The sequence below is a fragment of the Brachypodium distachyon genome, chromosome 2 (assembly GCF_000005505.3).
Source record: "Brachypodium distachyon strain Bd21 chromosome 2, Brachypodium_distachyon_v3.0, whole genome shotgun sequence".
Classification (NCBI taxonomy): domain Eukaryota; kingdom Viridiplantae; phylum Streptophyta; class Magnoliopsida; order Poales; family Poaceae; genus Brachypodium; species Brachypodium distachyon.
Window position 1 is genome coordinate 53,162,681 of NC_016132.3, and position 20,217 is coordinate 53,182,897.

The 20,217-nt window shown below is 45.5% G+C and overlaps 3 protein-coding genes across 4 annotated transcripts; 1 reads left to right on the forward strand and 2 right to left on the reverse strand.

Annotated features, from left to right (window-relative positions):
• Positions 1-956: 956 nt before the first annotated feature.
• Positions 957-1,887, reverse strand: LOC100822222 (zinc finger protein ZAT12). The gene has a single exon (XM_003567209.4). It carries the CDS (start codon positions 1,759-1,761, stop codon positions 1,153-1,155), a length of 609 nt encoding a protein of 202 aa, XP_003567257.1. The 5' UTR covers positions 1,762-1,887; the 3' UTR covers positions 957-1,152.
• Positions 1,888-9,682: 7,795 nt separating this feature from the next.
• LOC100838162 (coatomer subunit zeta-3) lies at positions 9,683-12,254 on the forward strand. The gene is made up of 6 exons (XM_003564524.4): positions 9,683-9,837; positions 10,053-10,212; positions 11,019-11,166; positions 11,281-11,358; positions 11,822-11,906; positions 11,981-12,254. Exons 1-6 carry the CDS (start codon positions 9,835-9,837, stop codon positions 12,038-12,040), a joined length of 534 nt encoding a protein of 177 aa, XP_003564572.1. The 5' UTR covers positions 9,683-9,834; the 3' UTR covers positions 12,041-12,254.
• A 165-nt stretch (positions 12,255-12,419) lies between these two features.
• LOC100838456 (protein ALP1-like) lies at positions 12,420-15,912 on the reverse strand. Of its 2 annotated transcripts, none has more exons than XM_003564525.4 (2): positions 15,660-15,912; positions 12,420-13,756 (listed from the first exon to the last, which is right to left on the reverse strand). In XM_003564525.4, exons 1-2 carry the CDS (start codon positions 15,790-15,792, stop codon positions 12,699-12,701), a joined length of 1,191 nt encoding a protein of 396 aa, XP_003564573.1. In that variant the 5' UTR covers positions 15,793-15,912; the 3' UTR covers positions 12,420-12,698. The 2 variants fall into 2 exon arrangements, with proteins under 2 accessions (XP_003564573.1, XP_024315405.1); XM_024459637.1 differs by lacking the exon at positions 15,660-15,912 and adding an exon at positions 15,519-15,540.
• Between the last annotated feature and the right edge of the window lie 4,305 nt (positions 15,913-20,217).

Here is a 20,217-nt window from a genome sequence, read left to right on the forward strand (position 1 = left end):
TTACTTAGCAAAAATAGTTGTCGTACGTGACATCTACAAAATCGTGCCTGAAGTAACAGTCTTTATAAATGGCTGCCGCTGGTCCAAGAGAATTACAACCACGTTTCATACCTTCGGTCATCTCCATGCAATCGGAATTAACCATGACTAGGTTGCACCCATGAGGAAGAGGCCGCCCCGGAGAGCCGTCACGTCTGCAGTAGCCGCATACTCAACAAACTGAGATTTACAATTTTATGCCGCCAGGAAGAAACCATGATTGTCCTGAATAATTGCTCTTGTACCACCATCACCGGATTCGGCATCATAAGCTGCATCTACGTTGAGCTCTACGCAATTCTCCTTCGGTTTTTGACATCCACGCCTTAGCATGCCCGACTGTCCCTTCTTTGTCCTATTGGTCCCTCTGTTTTGTTTGGTTTGGTCGTTGGTATGATAACGATTAGAAGACATTTGATGGACATGAAATCTTTTCGTTGGAGTTCTGTCTCCGTGCCGGTTTCATCTGTTACATGGTGGCCTGACCGTCCTGGGTTTACTTTTTCTAATTTGGTTGAAGTCCACCTTGAATTGTCTATCCTCTGACTTTGTTTCTGAAGAAATGGTATCCTTCAACTTACTTGAAATTGACCCACTTATCAAAATGATCACCATGAGAAGCAAAGAATATTTCCATGTTTAAACATCTAATGGTTTTCAAAAGGAATACTACACTATGCCTTTTTCTGAGGAAGAAAGGAATATTGTACTCCCTCCGTCCGGAAATAAGTGATTTGGATCTGTATACAAATCCAAGTCATTTATTTTTGGAAGATTGAGTACTTCTGTACTAATAACAAGTTAACGATCTCATCTCCGTTAAATGAAGAGTTTTAACGATCTCATCCCATGTTGATCAGCCCAGTTTTGCATGTGTCAGTCATTGTCGAATGGTGGGCATAGAAAACTAATCAAAAGGAAGTAAATTTCATGAAGTATTATTTACAAAAGGAAATACAAAAAAAAGTTCATGTTTGATTATAAAAAAACACCGGCCTATGGACATCTATATCGGACATGATGAAAAAGAACCCCCAAACTTACAAAATGTAACAAAATGAAAAAGGGTCAAAAAATCAATAGAACAGTTTAGCAGTGCGCCGATCGAAACGCTCAAAGCGAGCAGTCCAACATGGCTAGCGCTTTAGGCACACCCTGCCGGGCGCCGAGCCCCGCCGCCACGCTCCGGCACTTGGCGCAGTTCTCCGACGGCGTCAGGTTCAAGTCCAGGCAGATCCCGCCGTCGGCGTCGCAGCAGGCCGTCGGCGTCTCAGGCGCCGCCGCCTTGCAGCCGCTGGTGGGCGCGTCGGCCTCGGCGCGGTGCCTGCGCATGTGGCCGCCCAGCGCCTGCCCGACGGCGAACTCGAGCCCGCACACGGGGCACTCGTGCGCCCTGGGCTTTGCCGGCACCGGCATCTGCTGCGGCTGCCGCGGCAGCGTGATCTGCCGCCCCAGGCAGAGCGCTGCCGCGTCGTTCACGAGCGCGTTCTGGGGCTGCTGCTGCTGCTGCAGGAGCCTGGGGCGCTTGTGGCTGGCGCGGTGGCCCCCGAGCGCCTGGAATGTCGGGAACTGCCGGCTGCACGTCTTGCACTCGAACACGCGCCCGCGCATCGCCAGCGGCGCCTGTTGCTGCTGCTGCTGTTGGTGTTGGTGGTGCTGCGCCAGGAGCATGAGCACGCGGGCGGTGTCCATCTCCCACACGCCCCTGCCCCTCTTGCTCATGGCTCTCTCTCGATCGATCGCGCGCGCTATCCGAAAAACGGAAGCAAGCAGCAGATAATCAAAAGTCGCAGTAGTATCTATCAACTTCGCGGCTAGCTTGCCTTCTTTATCTGTACTGTGAAATGCAATTGCGGATATGGCTCGTATGGCCGATGGCTCCTATATATACAGTCCAGCGTAGCTCGGTGTTTGGTGGCACGTAGGGATTAACGGCCCGGCACGACGACTACTGGTGGCTAGCCAGTGGCTGTTGTTGGGTTTCGAATAAACGTATGTACGGCTTTTTTCTAGACGTGGACGTGTGTGTGTAGTACTTTTCCGAGCTTTTGACCGCGCGATGTCTGAGAGAGATTAGTTACTACAGTAGCAGTACGTACTACTGCTCCAAGTACCCGGGTACTATGCGTTCGTTCCAACCTTTTTCAGGCGACTTCCGCTGCTAGCAAGTCTAGTCAACATGTGTGTGTGTTCCAGCCAGATGACCCGCTCTTCTAGAGCGGCTGGCTAAGCACAAAGTAATTACTCCAGACTGCAGCACGGGCCAGGCCAAGCCAGCCTCCTCAGCGGTGCGGTGCGTCTTGCGTGTGATGCCTAGCTAGTCGCCAGTGACGTACGTACGTGTGCGCAGGTGGCGTCCGTGTCCTGGCTAGGCTAGCTTTGTTTTCGATTCCGTTCGGCTTGTTTTACTTCTCCCCGCCGCGCGCGACGATTTCGACCGATCCGCGAGACCGGCACGGGTTTCCAGTATTTCACACTTGGTTGGTGTACATCACTAGTACTCGCTTCTGCTAGCTTCCTCTGATCCTTCCTTCCTGGCCGGGCTTCGCTCTGCATTGCCTACGTACAGTAATGGAATTTATTGTGGCGACTTGGCCGGGCGGGCGGATCGACACGACTCGACTCGATTAATTCAATCGTCTGGAACGAGCAGCGGCAGGCATATGTCCCTGTTCAGATGATCAGGCTGAATTCTTCTTCCTCCAATCCTAAATTGTTATCGAAATATTACATGTATTTGTATCTAGACGTTTTTTAAAATAGATACATCCATATTTGACAAATTTGAGTCAATAATTTAGAATCAAAGGGAGCACGTGGATTAGTTTACAAACTTGATCATAGCAGTCTCTAGGCCAGATAATGTTTGTGCTCAGGCTGCTGCTCGATGGATCGTTAGTTGTTAATTGTGGCTGGCTGCTAATCGGCAGCGTCCACGTTTGACTGGCAATGTTCATGCTTTCAGTAAAGTAAACCCTTGCAATTCTTTGTATAATGAACTTAATTAGGTCTTTTTATTTGATCTCTGTGTGTGGTGTGTGGCATCGAACAACTAATGCCGAGCTTCCGCGAACTAGCTAAACTTCGCATGCAGCAGCCGATCGAGTCAAATGTCAATTGTAGGTTAGCTCGCGTTCTTAGCTTTGCGCCCATGTATATGCAGGAGTAGACTTTCAGAACTTGTGAAATAGTACACCTAACCTCGGAGGCAAACCGTATCAGGCATGTGTGGATTTTGGTGCCAACTGATTGACTAATCCGGCCAATTAAGTGGAAAAGGACAGAAGGAAAAATAGAAAGATGAAGCTAGGCTGCACAGGTTTGGTGATTCAAGACAAGTGATGCTTCTATCGTCGTTAGGTAGGGTGCAGTCCCGGTCTCGGCGGCAAAACCATTTTGACCGATTGATCGGAAAGAAAAAGGAACTCAAAAGGGTACTGTAGACTTTTTATAATGGTAAAAACCAATTAAATAAAAAAAATCTATTTTTCTCATGTCCCGCCAGCGTCAGGAGTGGGGCAGACGCGGAAGAGAGAGTGAGGCAAAGAGCAGGCGCTGGAGACAGAGAGCGAGCGACTTATAAATTCTTATAAATTCTAAATTGACCATGCAATGTGAGTCGTGTTTGATTTTGGAAGAGAAGGAGTGTGCTGAAGCAGAAGTAATGTGTATTTTGTTTGGCTCGCAGTTGGTCCCTTCTAACTAAGCATTTCCTGCCCATAAATTACTAAATTAGACATACATATACGTCAGACCATGGGAGTCCAATGCAATATTTCCTCTTATTAGTGTAAATAGAGATTTCATTACATTAACAAAGAGTTGTTGCAATAGTTTTGACATGTTTTAATTGTTTTGACGTCCAAAATTAAACCAAATTTTTTAAAAAAACATATCAGTAGGTGGTATACCGACCACAGACAAAAATAATGTTCTTTCGCGATTCGTGTGGCTCCAATGCGCATCGATCTACCATTTTTCTATTAAATTTGTCAACACAAGCACCTTATAACTTTAATTGTACGTGTAGACCGACTCCTGGCTTAGCTAGCATGATGCGTGACTCATGCTTTCACAAAGTAGTCCTAGCTAGCGTCACCAACCATCCCTGCACGTTTTAACAAAATCTTGGACTCGGGCCAACAACTCACTGACGACTAACTCAGCGTGTGCCTACATTCAGCAACACACAACAACAACCCGGCACGATTCATCGGACGTGCTCGTTGAACTAAATTTTTTATTAGTACATGCTAGCTATCACGAGCGAGCTAGATCATGCTTGCATATGTAGAGGAATCGAGCTAGATCCACAGCTGCATACTATAGCAAGGCAAGGGCTGCACGATTCTGGCCGAGTGCAAAAAGTCAGCTCGGCATATTCAATCGTGCGACTTCTGCAATGGAATTGTTAGTGACTCAGGTGTCTTGCGTTTGTTTTCTTTTTTTGTTCCATTCTGGTTGCTTGAATAACCAGCTTGTAGTCGATGGAAAATAAATCCTTTTCAAGGAAAGAAAAAGTACTCCCCAGGAACACCTGTGGCGAATGGCGACTGGTCCGACGAGGCGTGATCCACAAGAACGCAATATATCGGCCTTAACTGGCACGTGCTAGCCAAGAACAACGCCGCACGCGCCATATATGATCTGGACCTTGGAATTTGGAGTCCACAGTATAGATCGATTCTTATAGCAAAAAGAGAAAAGACAGTATAGATCGATCGAGTTCATGCAGTCCAGCCGGGAGCCCGGGGCCGAAGAAAAAAGCTTTCATATATGGGTCAATGGCTTAACTAGCTAGGTCGCCAAAGGTTATCTGCAGTTCTGGACGGAATTCTTCTAGCCCTTTGCCTAACTATTACGCTTAAGGTTTTTTTTAAAAATAAATTTCATTAATCAACTGAGTTTATACAATCAGCGTCAACAGCAGCCATGATGTCATCCGGACCATGTCTAACCCAGCTACCAGTACGCTTATTAACTCTAGCAATGTTTGCCAGAATATGGTTTACACAATTTTGATAACTTTGTTGGTGGTGCGCTTAAGGTTTGTTGGTGGTGGCGCGTTTCCTAGCTCGAGCATGGTTCGTTGTATGTGGTAGAAAGATAATACTCCGTATAAAAATAAAAATGTACTCTCTCCGTTTCTAAATACTTGTCGCTGTTTTAGTGCAAATTTGAACTAAAACATCGACAAGTATTTAGGAACGGAGGGAGTACAATGTATGCGTAGATTAGCGGTGAGAATGAGATTGATCATGTGAAGAGGTATATATGTTCACACATGTGTTCGTTTCTTCGATGCTTGTTTTGTCAAGTTAAGCTAGCTACTCACTCTACTTGCCGAGTCAAAATCAAACGAGGGAATGTGTCTGTCACGGCAGCTGCGACCGACTGTCAAATCAAGATCTATCTATGTGCCTGGAATTACGTACATCGGACGTGGCATCGCAATCTCAGGCCAGAGTTTAATTTGTTAATGGCGAACAACACAACAATTGATGTGAGAACCAAGGTTATACTCATACATGCATGATGGTGATCTAGGAGCAAAATGACGCAGCAGAATATTCTGCGCAAAAACAAAAGGCCCGTAAGGTTGATTAGGTTCCGGCGTCGTGGACGGCATGAAACCCGTTGTCGGCCGGGGCATGCAGTTTTCGGTTTTGCTAAAGCGGCAGCTCTCTTGCTGACGCTTCCTGTGTATAATTTGGCGCGCCGTATAATTTCTGGATTAATTCTATTTCTAGGTAAACTAGAGCAAATATTGATGTTGAGCTCCTTCTCAAAATATTGATGTTGAACACACTTTTTGCCGTTCACCTTCCATCAAAACAAATCGAGAATACATGTGGATATTTCTCTCTTTCTCGTTTAACTTTTGCTGCACAATTGTCTCCGGAATAGTAGTAGTATGCAACTTATGTACAGATCTCCAACCAATTAAGACGTGCAAAAGCCGGAACCTGTCTAGTTCAATGACTGTATTTGTCGGGAGAATAATCCAACTCCAACTAAGACGTGCAAATGCCGGGACTTGTATCTAGTTCCATGACTGTATTTTCCAGTAGAATGATCCAACTCCAAGTCTCTTTTGTGCTTCATAAGGTTAATTAGGATGTGTACTAGTCAAGAGAAACCAAGTTCCGTCCTGTCTGCGTGTAAACGAACACATTTGGAAGATCGACATCAGAAGATCCGGTGCCGCTGTCGAGTGTTGAAGTGAGTATACAGATTAGTAGTACTGCTGACTGGCTAATCCATCTGGGAAAAGAAGTCAACACACGGGGTAGGACTACCAGATCAGTTTATATCCGGAGTTGATTCGGTTTACTTTTCTGACTGCTGTCCAGATTTTGCCGTCTTCTTCCGGGGGAGTCGAAAGTTGTTCTGTGTCGATGAGTGTCCCATACTTGGTCATAATACAAATTAACAAATGCTCGTGTATAAAACTTTCTTGATCCTTCAGTATACCAGCACGTGTAGAAAAATAGAAAACACGGAGTACTTATGTTTGCTCGGTGTTGTGACTTGTGAGTAGGGGTGGGCATAAAAACCGAGAAACCGAAACCGGTCACCGAAGAACCGGAAACCGAAGCTGATTGGACCGAAACCGAAGAACCGTTTAAAACTTCGGTCAGCAAACTCAAAAAACCGAAGTCTGTTCGGTTAATTCGGTCTCTTGCCTCGGTTAACCGAAAAAACCCGAAAAACCGAAGTTCATTGCTGCAACTTTAAAATTTAATGTTTTCATTGCATGTTAGATGATATTTACTCATTACATGTCTGTGTAACAAAAGATTATGTGTTTATTTTTGCATGTAACTTAAATCTATTTTCTGTTGTAAGTAGAAGATTGAACTAAATTTGTTTTCATTATTTTTTTTGCCGTAAACACAATTTCGGTTAGTTCGGTTCCGAACCGAAAACCGAACCGAATTTTCGGTTCTCAAAATTTTTAAGATAACTTCGGTCCTCATATTTAAAAAACCGAACCGAAATTTCGGGTATAACCGAACGCCCACCCGGACTTGTGAGCATGAGGTGTGTTAGTGGGTCTCTCACTCTGTGTGGACTTCTTTTTTAGAGGAGTTTTGTTCTTCGGAAATTATATAGAGCGAACGTTCTCCCTGGAACCTCCTAGCGCGACGCGATGCTGGCCCTCGATCTCCTCGCCTGACGCCCGCCGCTGCCGCGGGCTGCCCCCGCCCCCGACTGCACCTCGCGCTGCCCCGCCCCAGCCGCACGCCGCGCGCGCTCGCCCACGTCGCGCGCTGCTCCCGCTGCCGCCGTGCGCTGCGCTCGCCGCCCCTGTCGCCGCCGAGCACCGCCCTGCCCCGACGCGCGCCGCGCGCCGTCCGCGCTGCCCCAGCCGCGTCCACCGCCACGCGCCGTCCGCGCCGCCCCGGCCGCCGCCGAGCGCCGTTTCCGCGCCACCGAGCGCCCCCGCCGCGTGCTGCTTCCATGCTGCGCTGCCCCTCGCCGCCTCCGAGCGTAATCGCGCTGTCCCTCGCCCCCACCGCGCGCTGCCCCAGCTGCCGCCGTGCACTGCTCCCCGCCAGCGAGCGTCTAGCTGCGCACGCTGCCGGGGCTGTCCCTGCCACGGAGCGCACCCGCCGCGCACTGGCCCCCGCGGTGACCGTTGCTGCTGCCTCGCTCCTTACCGCCTTCAACTCCTTTACCGAGCTGGAGCAAGCTGCGGTGGACGCGGTCCCGGACGTGATCCCTGTGGGTCCTCTCGTCGACCTTGAGGAGGAGGAGGACACGTCCTCCCGGATGTGATCCCCGCGCCGACACGGCGACATGATCAGGGCGCCAGAGGACTGCTCCAGGCGGCTGGACACGCGCTTACCACGTTATGTCGTGTACGCCTCAAGGGGCAGCTTGTCGGTGCTATCGGCGAAGGAGGTGGTCGGCATCCACGGGGTGTTGATGCCCTTCCTTCCTGTGGCGGAATGCTGGCAACTCATGTGCATTAGGGATGGTAATTTAATTAATATAAATTGGTGCAGATGGTTATTTTTGTTTACTACGAGTGGCAATTTATCGATAGAGTTTGCACTTTGTGTTCGTTAGGGGCTACATGAAAATATGATTTGTGTGTGGTCGTTTGAATGTACATTACCTCAATTGGAGTGAAGACGATACGAGATGCCGTGATGGATGATAGATTTGACTGAAATGGATGTACATGATAATTTGTGTTCACTATGGGGGTGATTTGTGATCACTGGTGGTGGCAATTTGTGTTCATTACGGGTGGCCATTTGTGATCGCCAGGAGTGGCAATTTGTGTTCATTACGGGTGGCCATTTGTGATCGCCAGGAGTGGCAATTTGTGTTCATTATGGGTGGCCATTTGTGATCACTAGGAATGGCAATTTGTGTTCATTACGGGACAGCAATTTGTAAACACCAGTAAGTAGCATTTTGTGTTCATTACGGGTGGTAATCTGTGATCACTGGGGATGGCAATTTATATTCATTCTGGGTGGCAATTTAATTTAAACTAGGATGGCACTTTGTGTTAATTAGGATGGCAATTTGTGCTAATTATGGTGGCAATTTGTATTAAGCGGGGGTGACAATTTGTGCTCTTTAGTGGTGATATTTTTTTACATTAGAGACGAAGGGAGATGAGGCATGTGTGAGATTTGTTCAAAATGGACACCGTAGCTCAATTTGAAGCGTCGGAGATGCGACATGTAGTGCTAGGTGGTAGATTTTGACTGAAAATGGATGGAGACGGTTATTTTGTGTTCATTAGAGATGTCATTTGGATTCAACAATGGGTTATAATTCGCGGTGATAGTTTTCGGCCAAATGTTTAGTTCCACGTGTCATAAGTATGAGTTGGTTCGACGAAAACAAATCGAGATACCTTTTGATTTTTTTTAAACTTTTCTATTCTCTTTTATCACGGCCAACCGTCGTGCGTGGGCACTGCCGCCTGCCCACAGCCGCGCCTCGACGTCGCGCAACTGAAGCCTCATGCCGAGCCACCTCCCCTGCTGCACGTTGAACTGTTGTCGTGCGCCGTCCCAGCCGCCGACCGCCCCCACGCCCCCACGCTGCGGGCCGTCGTGCCAGCTCGCTAGCGCGCGACCGTCGCAGTCAAGTCCCGCACATAAAAAAAATTAGAATTATGGGTTATGCCCTCTTCTCTCTCTTCAAGCTAATATAAATGTATTTGTATACGTGTAACATGGATTACTATGGTAGCACAATGCATGGCAATGTGAGGGTGTGTGCAGGCACTTGCATGATGCGATGCATGCAATCAAAGAATCAAAGGCGTGGGCATTGCAGTTGCTCATTTACATGCGGTTAGGCTAATGGCCGGCAGTTAACAAAGCGCAAATAGCCAAATAGCTTCGCGCGCTGGGGGTACAGCGCGAACTGCGTCGCGCGCGCGGACGGTAGGGCGCACGGTCGGGCGCTATTCCACTCCTTTGTTCTTTGCAGGAAAAAAAAACTGAACAAAAAAGAGTAACATTTGGGACAAGAGTCTCGGCCCGTGTGTTGAGAGATACTGAACTGCAGCCCATAGGCCATGTTAGCCCAACAAGGATGGGCCATAGTTTGGGCCGGGTCCAGATATTACAACGAATGAACCTAAAGAAAAATCGGAATATTTACACGAAAGGGCAAAATAAGAACTTCTCCTCGTTGTCATTTCTGTTCGTCTTGGTCGCCTTCCCTGCCCTTGCGCTTGCACAGCACAGCAATCGGCGACGCAATCCCTCAGGCCATCACTCGCTTCTTTCCCCACGCTCGCAAATCTACCTTTCCGAGATGGTAATCCCTTCACCCGCTCTCTTCTCTCGCAGAATTTTACCGCACGCGTCTCTGTTTCTTCGGTTACTTAGGGTTTATGATGGTAGAATCCAGTATTTCTCCTGCACTCTTTATCTTCTTCTCAGCGAAATTAGCCGTTCTGCAAGTTTTAGTTTCCCAAATTTTGCCTCGGAGTAATTTCTAAGAAGTGTTGGCTTTGATCTCTGCCCGTGCAGGGGTCCTGCCCTTCGGTTAAGAACATTCTTGTGCTGGATTCCGAAGGGAAGCGCGTGGCCGTGAAGTACTACAGCGATGAATGGCCCTCCGTGTCTTCCAAGTTAGCTTTCGAGAAGTCAGTCTTTGTGAAGACCCAGAAAACGAGTGCTAGAACAGAAGGTGATTTCCCAGTAAAAAATTTAAGTGTGGTACTTCTCATTATCTTTGTGCATTGGAAGTAAAAACGAGTTTATGTTGTCTTGATGGAGCGCTTTTATTGTGTACAATGACCGCCATGTTCCTGAGAATATTGATTAGCAGCTAGCAACAAACCAAATAGGTATACCTTTTTATACTGTTTTTACACTGTTATTGTCAACGGTTTGTCTAGTTCCAGCCTTTAAGGGGTATATTCATGTGTATGTTATTGTTGGGCCATTGTGCCGTCCCTTTTAATCCTTCTCTTGCTGCTTTGGACAAGGATGTTAGTCAGTCAACTTTCTGTGCTCCCTTTTTTCCCCAGCAGCATGTTAGTCGGTGGTCCATATATTTTGCATTGTGTTATAACCTGCTTTCGCCTTTAATCTATCATGGTCAAGTTTCTCTCTGATTTTACAACAACCTTGCCAATTGCTTTTGCACTTAATCTTTCATGGTCAAGTTTCCCTCTGATTTTATAACATAGTATTAGGCTCTAGTGTAGCATTTAAAGAACAAGTTACCTTTTTATTATGGCATCTGAATTCTGTATTTTTCTTAAAATTTACTCAAGGATTCAAGTTGTGGTGAAAGACTGTATCCACCACTACACCAAGTTATGCACAATGCCATCTAAATGTGCTGCTTTTCTCTGTTAAACATTTGTTTTGGTAATTTCAGTTACTCTGACAAGAAAATGATGTAATTTACATGCTGCTAGTTTGAACAGTCCATTCATCCAGCTATATATGTCCAATAGTTTACATTGTCTGTCTTCCATTTTGCAGCTGAGGTAGTAATGTTTGATGGTTACATCATTGTCTACAAGTTCATCCAAGATCTACACTTCTTTGTAACCGGAGGAGATGAGGAGAATGAGCTCATTTTAGCGTCAGTTCTTCAGGGGTTTTCTGATGCTGTTGGCCTACTTCTCAGGTCCTCTATAATTTTGCCAACAAATATTCCTTATTGTTGTTTGTCACATTCCATATTTGCAAGGCCATTCTCTCTGGCTTTACTAATCAAAGGGAGTATTTTCTCTCATTCCAGAAACAATGTAGACAAAAGGACTGCACTCGAAAATCTTGATCTCATCTTTTTATGCCTTGATGAAGTTGTTGATGGAGGGTAATTCCTGTTCTTGCACATGCTAAGCTTTTATTTTTCTTGAAATTTGTTTTTAGTATCATGGCAAAGGAATTCAACTAGCATTAATCCTTTGACAGTTACTATCACACATGTAGAGTTGTTGATATAAAAAAGACAAGAAACGCATTAGACAATTCCTTATTTGGTGTTGGGCGTAAGTTTGTGATGGTCAATTCGAGGGTTGGGCATTACTTGTAGCTGGTGTGGTTGTCAAGAAACTAACACACAACACACACCTGATTTGTACATCTTTCAGTATTGTTTGGTAAATCGCATAAAAAAGGTATCCTAGTTAAGCTAGTGCAGGCAATCAGCTGTCATCCTTTTTTAGAAAAAATAGTTCATTTTCATGTACTCACAGTTCAATCAGCTCGGTGTTATGAATTGTGGACCTGTAAATAATGGGTCCAATATACTTCATTATTCGTGAATGGTTGTGCAGGATTGTTCTTGAAACAGATGCAAATCTGATAGCTGAGAAGGTATCAGGTCATGGATTGGAAGGAGCTGGATCATTCACTGAGCAGGTATAACACAGCTGTCATATTTTCTGTTTAAACTTCTCTAGTTCCAAATGACCGATTCTATCCTCCACCTGCAGACAATAAGCCAAGCCCTGGCGACAGCAAGAGAGCACTTTGCAAGGTCACTTCTCAAGTAAGAGGTTGGCATCCTTCAGGTTGACGATGAGCTGTTGTCGAAATGGGGTCCCGTAGCTCAGTCCGCCCGATTTGTGAGAAAGAAAGAAAGTGAACTGAATCTTTGTGTGTGAGTTGATCCGTTATTGTGGCCGTCGACATTTTGTTGCTGGGATGTATCTGCAGACCGACTGGTTAACTAGTCTATTAAGATTTTTCAGAAGCTTGTGTGCAGCAGATCATGTTGTTTCTACTCTGTTTGTTGTATTACCGTCGAGCAGCAGCGCGACTTGTGTGACCTACAACTCTCAAGATGGTTGGAAAAGCTGGATTATCATAATCCACCTCAAAGCCAAAAACAGCCTTATAGGCCCATCGAAACAAAGATATGAGCTCCTACAGTTCCTAAGAAATGGTTGAGCCATAAGAATTTCTTAACAAATCAAACATGAGGCTACACTTGGTGCAACCTTCCTCAACTTTCTTTCGACATCCTCTTCAAACAGCTTACCTGAGCAATTCACTCTTAAGACTTCAAAAGGAATACATTAGACACGTCAATAAATGACTGAAGTACACTATCTCAAGAGTAATCAAGATTCGCAGCACAATTCTATAACCTGTAGATATCCTTTGTTTCATGTCAAGGAGAAAAAACAGGAAGAAGCATGGAAAGCAGAATCATTTCGGCAATTTGCTGTCAAGCTTGCTGACATACTTGCAAAGCATGTCCCTCTGTGCGACCGCACTGTCCACAGCCACATTGCTGAACTGCTGCATGTAGCCGACATCGTGGTTGTGCGATGCCGGTGTCCTATCTCTCTGTGTGTCCTCGAGATCGATCATGATATTGGTGAGCAGGCAGCAGGCATAGATGATCCTCGGTAACCGGTGCTTGTCGGGCCTCCAGAGCTCTCCCTTGAGTACCTGCCACCTCTCCTTCAGCCTGGCCATAGCACCCTGCACCACCATTCTTGCTGCGGTGTGCCTCTTGTTGAATTCCACTTGCGCTGGAGATGGATCATGCTCTTGGTATGGAGTCATCAGCCAGGGAAGAAGAGGGTAGCTTGCATCCCCGATAATGTATTCCCTGACCACTGACCCTGCTGGCTCCCCGGGAAGCTCCATTTGCTCCTCCAGCCTTGCACCTTTCTCACACAGCTTGTAGAATCCCGAGGTGCGCAGAATGCAAGAGTCATCCAAGCTCCCCGGCCAACCACTGACAATGTCTCTGAACCGCATGTCAGGGTCTACAATGGCCTGCAGGACCATGCTGTTTCTGTTCTCGCCGTCAAGCCAGACATTGCTGTTAGGCTGAGCTGAAGAGCACATGAGGATGTGTGTTGTGTCTATGGCGCCGCAGCAGTTGGGGAGGCCCTGGAGCTTTTCAAACTTTGCTTTGATGGTTGCCATCTCCTCAGGACCAGGCCACTTCAGATGACGGATCCCATGATCCTCTAAGGATTCAATAAACTTCCATGTGATGTTTGAGATGGCTGAATGGTTCATCCCGAAGCGATTCCCTATGCTCAGAAGTGGCTCACCAGTAGTCAGCCTTAACAGAGCAACAGCTACTTGATCCTCGACACCTAGGATCGTCTTGTCCCCAAACCTGAAATTTCTGAAACTCTGCGTCTTTCTTGTGAAGTCCCCACTAATAAGAGAGCAAATGTAGTTGAATGTCCCCCTCGACATCTTGAAGACAGACTCAAAATCCGGGCAGTCTTTGGATTTATGTCCTGTACAAACAACAGATTAAAGCATTACAGACCCATCATCTCAATGTATCTAAGTTTATTGTAACAAGAAACTGTGTGTGAGGTGTAATGTAGATATTTTCAAATACAAAGGATGCAATTCCTTCTCATGCTTTAGGAGAAGTCTTATCCCTCAATTTTTGCAGACTTTTGGCAAAGAAGACACATAAGTTTTACGGTGAGTTAAAACTTAGAAGGAATAAGGAATGCAATCTTAAAGAGAATGGCCAGAGCCCAGAGGGTGCCCATAATAAAGCAGCAGAACAGTAATACTGGGATGTGCAAATATAAAAATCCACCAACTCGTAGACAAGGATACTGTATCAGCATACCTGGTGGAAACTAAATAAAATTATGAATGTGCTGGGCAACTAGTATAAGAAAAAGTTACGCTAAGAGAAACAAATTGTACGAGCAACAACTTCTGTGAGGAAATCAACAATTGAAGGTACACTATCCATGTTAAATAAATAAACTAAAATATCTCATGCTGTAACTATTCATGTATCTATCTGGATAAATCACACTTGTTTATACCAGAGTTTGAACAGGGACCTTGTGTAGCATATGAGTTTACCAAAGATTTGAAAAAAGAAGAAGATTCTCACTGTTCATAAAGGGAATTTATGGAAGCATAACTATCAGTACCAATGCTTCCACTGATTAAGCTCATTTTCAACAGATATGTACATTTCACACAACACAATACCTAGAACTTGAGGGACTCCAAATTCAGCCTAAGGACTTGCAAAAACCTATCTTCACCATAAGAGAGTATTGCATTGAATAGACAGACTAAAAATGCAACCATGTAGATCATTGTTACCATTAATAAAGTAGCTCTGGATTTAACAGTTTCCTTTATTAAGTACAAAGTGCCAGAAGTTTAAGAGTTCCCCAGGAAAATTCTTTAAGCTACTTGAGCTAGTCACATCACTCAACCCTTTGGTGATCTGTACGAGCCACAGTAACGAGCTTCTAAATAGTAGTCACCTTACCCAAAATGTAGCAAGAATACTATGAGTCTATGATTATCAATAGTGTTGAATTAACAACCCTTTGCATTCGTCCCCAAATAAAGAACCAAACTATGGAATTGGGGGAACTAGCTGTGATTTTCCACTACCACATATACATCAATTGACTGAATTCCTCAGGAAATTAAGTTTTTTCCTGAACGAAAACAAATTACTCCATATGCTTCAGAAAAGAAAAAAGAGAGAGTTCATGTGACATCAAGGTGTCAACAATCGAGCAACCAATTCTGCATCAGGTTGACATAAGGGAGACAACCAACACCACCTGCAGAGTTATCACGCCCAAAACACCGTTGCACACATGCTTCATAGATCTGGAATGAACTCCAAAGAAAACTACAAATGTCAAAACTAATTTTTCTCCCCCAACATCCTATACTCGACTGATACCAACCAGAGCAGCGGTATTAAGTTGTTATTGTCCAGGCCCTCGAAGCAACACCCACAGACTCAATCTAGAAAACCTCGCCCGAGATTGCCCATGCCTCTGTACACCGTACACGAGCCTAAGCGCCGACCACCTCCAATAAACGCACCGAACAAAGCAGATTCATTACACTAACCACCCAGATTAAGAACCGCCGATGGAGGAGATTAAGCAACGCATCGAACGCGTGCGGACACGAACAGTGCAAATTCAACGGCGGCTCTCCCTGATCCAACAGCGGGGAACCCATCCACGAACAATCCTAAGCGCGAGGGATTACCACGCATTACCGGAAACCATCGAGGGCCGCGAGGTTACGGCGAGCCGAGGGACGAGGAACGGGCACGGTTAAGGACGAGGAGCACAGTGGTCGAAACAGGGAGACAGAAAGAGAGAGGAGGACAAACGTATCCATGTATACCTGCTGCAAGCCTGCGGGCGAAGGTGTCCCACCAATCGGCGGCGTCCGGCGGGGGCATCGGCGCCATCACCCCCGCCGGCAGGGCCTTCTCGGGTTGCCGCTTGCGCCGCTTGGCCCCCCTCAGTGGTGCCATGACGAGGAGGCGAAGGAGAGGAGATAGCAAATTCCGGAGGAGAGATCAAGAAAAGAAGCAACCAAAGCAGCAACCCCCGCAATGACTTGGAAAGACCCAGTTGTTCAGTGCCTAAATAAAAGAGAGAGCAGCAGCAGCAGGGGCAGGGCAGTAGCACTATATTGCTGCCGCTGTTACGTTTTGATATTTTTGTCCAGGGACACTGCCAGTGAGAGAGAGCATGCAAGAGCCAAGTTATCATGTAAGGTTTTGGCTCATTTTGACTGTGTTTGGTTGCCTCGATCGTACCTTCGTGACAGCACGATGCAAAGTTCATCCACGCTTGGTAGCCTGTACATCTTCCTTAGCCTGGCTTAGCTAATGCAAAAAATATCCTCTTGGCCGGAAAGGGGAGCGTCAAGGCAAGGGTAACATGGAGCCTCTTACATGTGGGTCCATCTGTCAGTGTCCCGACGAGCGTCACGAGATCCGTCTTCCTCTTGGCAAGGCCAAAGAAAATTCTCGAATTGACCGTTTCTCGTGTGCAAACCTATCTTAGAAGCAAAGTACTATACAAAACTGACACGAAATTTTCGCACTTGTAACGCATGGCTGATAAAGTCACAATTATTGCATATACATATCAACATGGCTACAGATTTAGCAAAAATCAATTCGGCTAAACGTCAAAAACTTTGGTGCCATCGTCTCCTCTAGAGAAAAGGTAATAAAATCCAGCTCAGCTCGAATGCAACATACTAAAAAGGATGGCACATACAACATCTACCTACACCCGCCAAGTCCCAGCTCATTGTTTGCATCCACTCGGCGGTTCAACCTCACCCAGACCCAGCCCAATAGGCCAGCGTGGTTCGGCAATGGCACTATTTATATATTTTTTATTTTAATTTCCTTGCTATGATAAATAAGTTTTTTCAAATATTTGAGGGTGTGTTCCATGGACCATCCTATCCACCCTGTGGATACGCTACCGACATCGACCATGATATAGAGGATACAATGAAGGATGTGGCTACACGGGTAGCGAAACAATTTTGGTGTCCGAGGAATATGAGATGGCATGCAAATGCAATGCAAGTAGGAGAATCTAGCAAGATGGACGACTTTTATTTACTTATTTGGGTGTTGCATGGAAAAAATATCTTGTAATTTGAACCATTTTTTTTTTCAAAACAGGAGAAATTACCAAAAAAAAATGCTTGTATCATCAAAGGAGAGGAACACTCAGAAAAACAACAAGTGCAAAATGGATTGATATGTTGTCTTACCGAAGGTGTGAAGTTTCATGTGTTACTTGCATTTTTTGTTGGGTTTTGTAATGACCCCAGGACTAATTAAGGTTAAGCATGCATTCATGTCATCGTTTATGCATTTCGGTTTGGGCTAAGAATTAAAACTTTTTATAAATATTGTAACCCCTCACTCTGGACCCTACGAAGCAACCTTCATAAATAATCATCCTTGGACCTTGAGAATTTATACAAGCTGGCATTATTATAAAATGAGTTCATGCAAAGTTTCAAGATCTTTGGAGTTTGCTTGGATGCCAAATAATTTTTTGTGCCTTAAACTATATTTGAAAATATTCAAATCTAGTAAAGCTATTTTCGAAATCCAGAAAATTAATACCTCAAAGTTGAATATATTTTAAAACTCAAATATGAAGTTTTAGGAATTTTACCAGATTTATAGACATGTCGTTGGGTTGTCTTTAGAGCCCTTTTTGAATTCATTCGAGGTTCGTGTAGACTCTGGCAGAAATGAACGAAACGACCCGTCAACCTTATGTGATCGTGCTTAAAACAATGTTTTGTATTTATTTATTTGAGATTTAATTGTTTGGATGTGTTTTCGTATAGAACATCTGAACGGAGCATTAACTAAGGTGTAGTCATAGTTTTATCTATATTCTCCTTGATTAAACATGCCATCATGTCAGTAGAGATGCTTCTAGTGAACTCATTGGCATATGAACTTCTTTTTCATTTCTGTAATATATTGCTGCGAAAATAATATACTTTCTCCTTCCAACAAATGATGTCTCAACTTTGACCAAATTTGAATGCATCTATACACTAAGTCATGTCTAGATACATTCAAATTTTAACAAACTTGAGACATCTTTTGTTGAACAGGAAAATATATTATTTCTCTTTGCAACCACTCTCTTCAAAGATTTTGAGCACTTGCAAGATTGATAATTTTACTAGGCGTGTTGGAGACACAAGAGACTTTTTAGAATTGCCGGTTCCGTGGGGTTCTTGCCGCAAGCCCACTCTCGGGTGCAGATATTACCAGCTATCTTACTCTAACATAATAACATGCACCACTTGGTGCGACTTGCCGACTCGGTGTCTGGTGCCACCCGAAAGATGCTAGGGAAATTAATGGCAGAGACCCCCAGAGCGTTCAAGACCATTTCGTGACGCTATTGCTGCCACGGATCAATCGAGCAGTAGCATACGGTGGTCGAGAGCACCAATGCATCCTGCACGATCTGCTCCGTATTTCGGCTAGCATAACCTTTTGCTATAGCACTTATCTTATCTATCCGTATGTTACGTAGACAGTGGGTAGTCTGACTGATGTTGTAGACTTCTCCCATATGTGCAGTTCAGTACTAGTACTGGCTAGCGTCCTCGTTTGGAAACTCCCATAAAGGGCTAAGCTAAGAATTAGAACAGCTACAGGAGTACATCTATAACAATCTAGTCCTTCTTCGAGGAAAAGGAAAACATCTACTCCAATCTAGTCGGCGATTCCGGACGAGTTGAGCCACAGGAAGACAGAAAGTGGAGCACCGCTGCAGCAGCACCGAACGGCCCCCACACGGGCAGCAAAGGGGATCGAACGGCTGGGGCGAACCTCCCACGCACGCGTGGAGTCGGGATATGTCTCCATCCCCGGTCAAGATCTCTGAGCAGGACCCTTTTCCCTGTTCCCATCGTTTGAGCTGAGTACTGACCGATTGATTCTTTTTCTGCATCTTATGCTCGTTTTCCCAGCTGCAGAAAACTAGCAGTAGCAGCAGTACTGAACACCTCACGGTGGCACATATCGTGCCCTGGTAACATTTGAAGTTTACGGTTTAGGTTAGCTGGCTCAAGACCCTCGAGTCCTGCCGATGTCGCAAGCCACGTTCCGGCGTTTGCTATTAGTCCTGTGATCATTAAAAGACCATGTCCCTTTTAGTAAAAGAAAAGGTGAAGAAAAATAATCTACTCCAGTACCTTTTTTTTAGGGGGATCTACTCCAGTACCTTGATTTACTGAATTTTTTTGGGCCCCTCAATTATTTTCTGGAATTGGAAGCAACAGGCCCAGCCCATGGAATAAGGGGCCCAATAAATCGTTTGGGTTATAAGCCTAGGGAAGAAGGCCGGGCCAAGCTCCTGTCTCTTCACTCTTCACTGTGCAAAGTATGGAGACAAACAATTCCACGTCTCGCTTTCTCAAAAAATAAAAAACCGTCACGCCAGGGCCCGAAATTTTCGTCGACTCTCCCACGGAGCTGTCAGTTGTCGCTTGTCAAGCATAGCAAATGAACAGTTTATTTTTCTTTTCTGAAAAGGAAGCGCAAAAATAGCGAAGGCAGTGTCATGCTAGTAGTGTGTACTCTAGAGACAACAACGCGCTGCGGCCTGCGGATTCGATCGTGGCGTGCGCAGAAACCTAGTCGAAATCGTGGTTCTTGCATCCTCTTTGAGACTCCTGACTCTGCCAAGTTTTTCATCGATCGTCCAGCTTCTCGCTTTGCCTTTCTCGAACACTTTCTCTCTCTGGCTTTTCGAGCACGTGTTAACACGTGTCACTCAAAGCCCTTCCTTGAACTGAAACTTCAGGTCAAATTCGATCACACGCCAAGGTGTGTTAGGTTTCGCTCTTGGCAGTTGGCACCGCATGTATTTCTTTTCTTCTTCTTAATTAATTAGATATGAGAATGAAAAAAGGTCCGCCCGGCATATGGTATTCCGATATTCCCTTATTCGATAGTTCCATGTCCTTCATTACCTGCATCTATGGATGCGACTGCACGTACTTGTAATCCAGCTGCGAGCGCTCGCTTCCGTCGTGACGACGGCAAAGCAAAGCACATGTATCCAGGTATCCAACCAACCACCCTATGGAGTATGGACTACAGTTACCGACCAGTATTGTACAAGCTTAATCGTCCGTGCTTAGCTTAGCTTAGCTTAGCTAGTCACTCGCATCAGCGTGACATGACATCCCCATCTACTAATCGGATAAAGCTCTATTAGCTAGTTGACTTGTACCAGTGACTCTTCCATGTTAGACTTCCATGTTAGAACTGTTGCACTTCTGCATTGCACCGTACGCGTTTCCCCGTGAAGCACTCCAAGAAAATCGTTTCAGGAAAACTTGCTTTGGCTCTCCCTGCTTAATTTCCGCCCAAGAAAACCGCAGG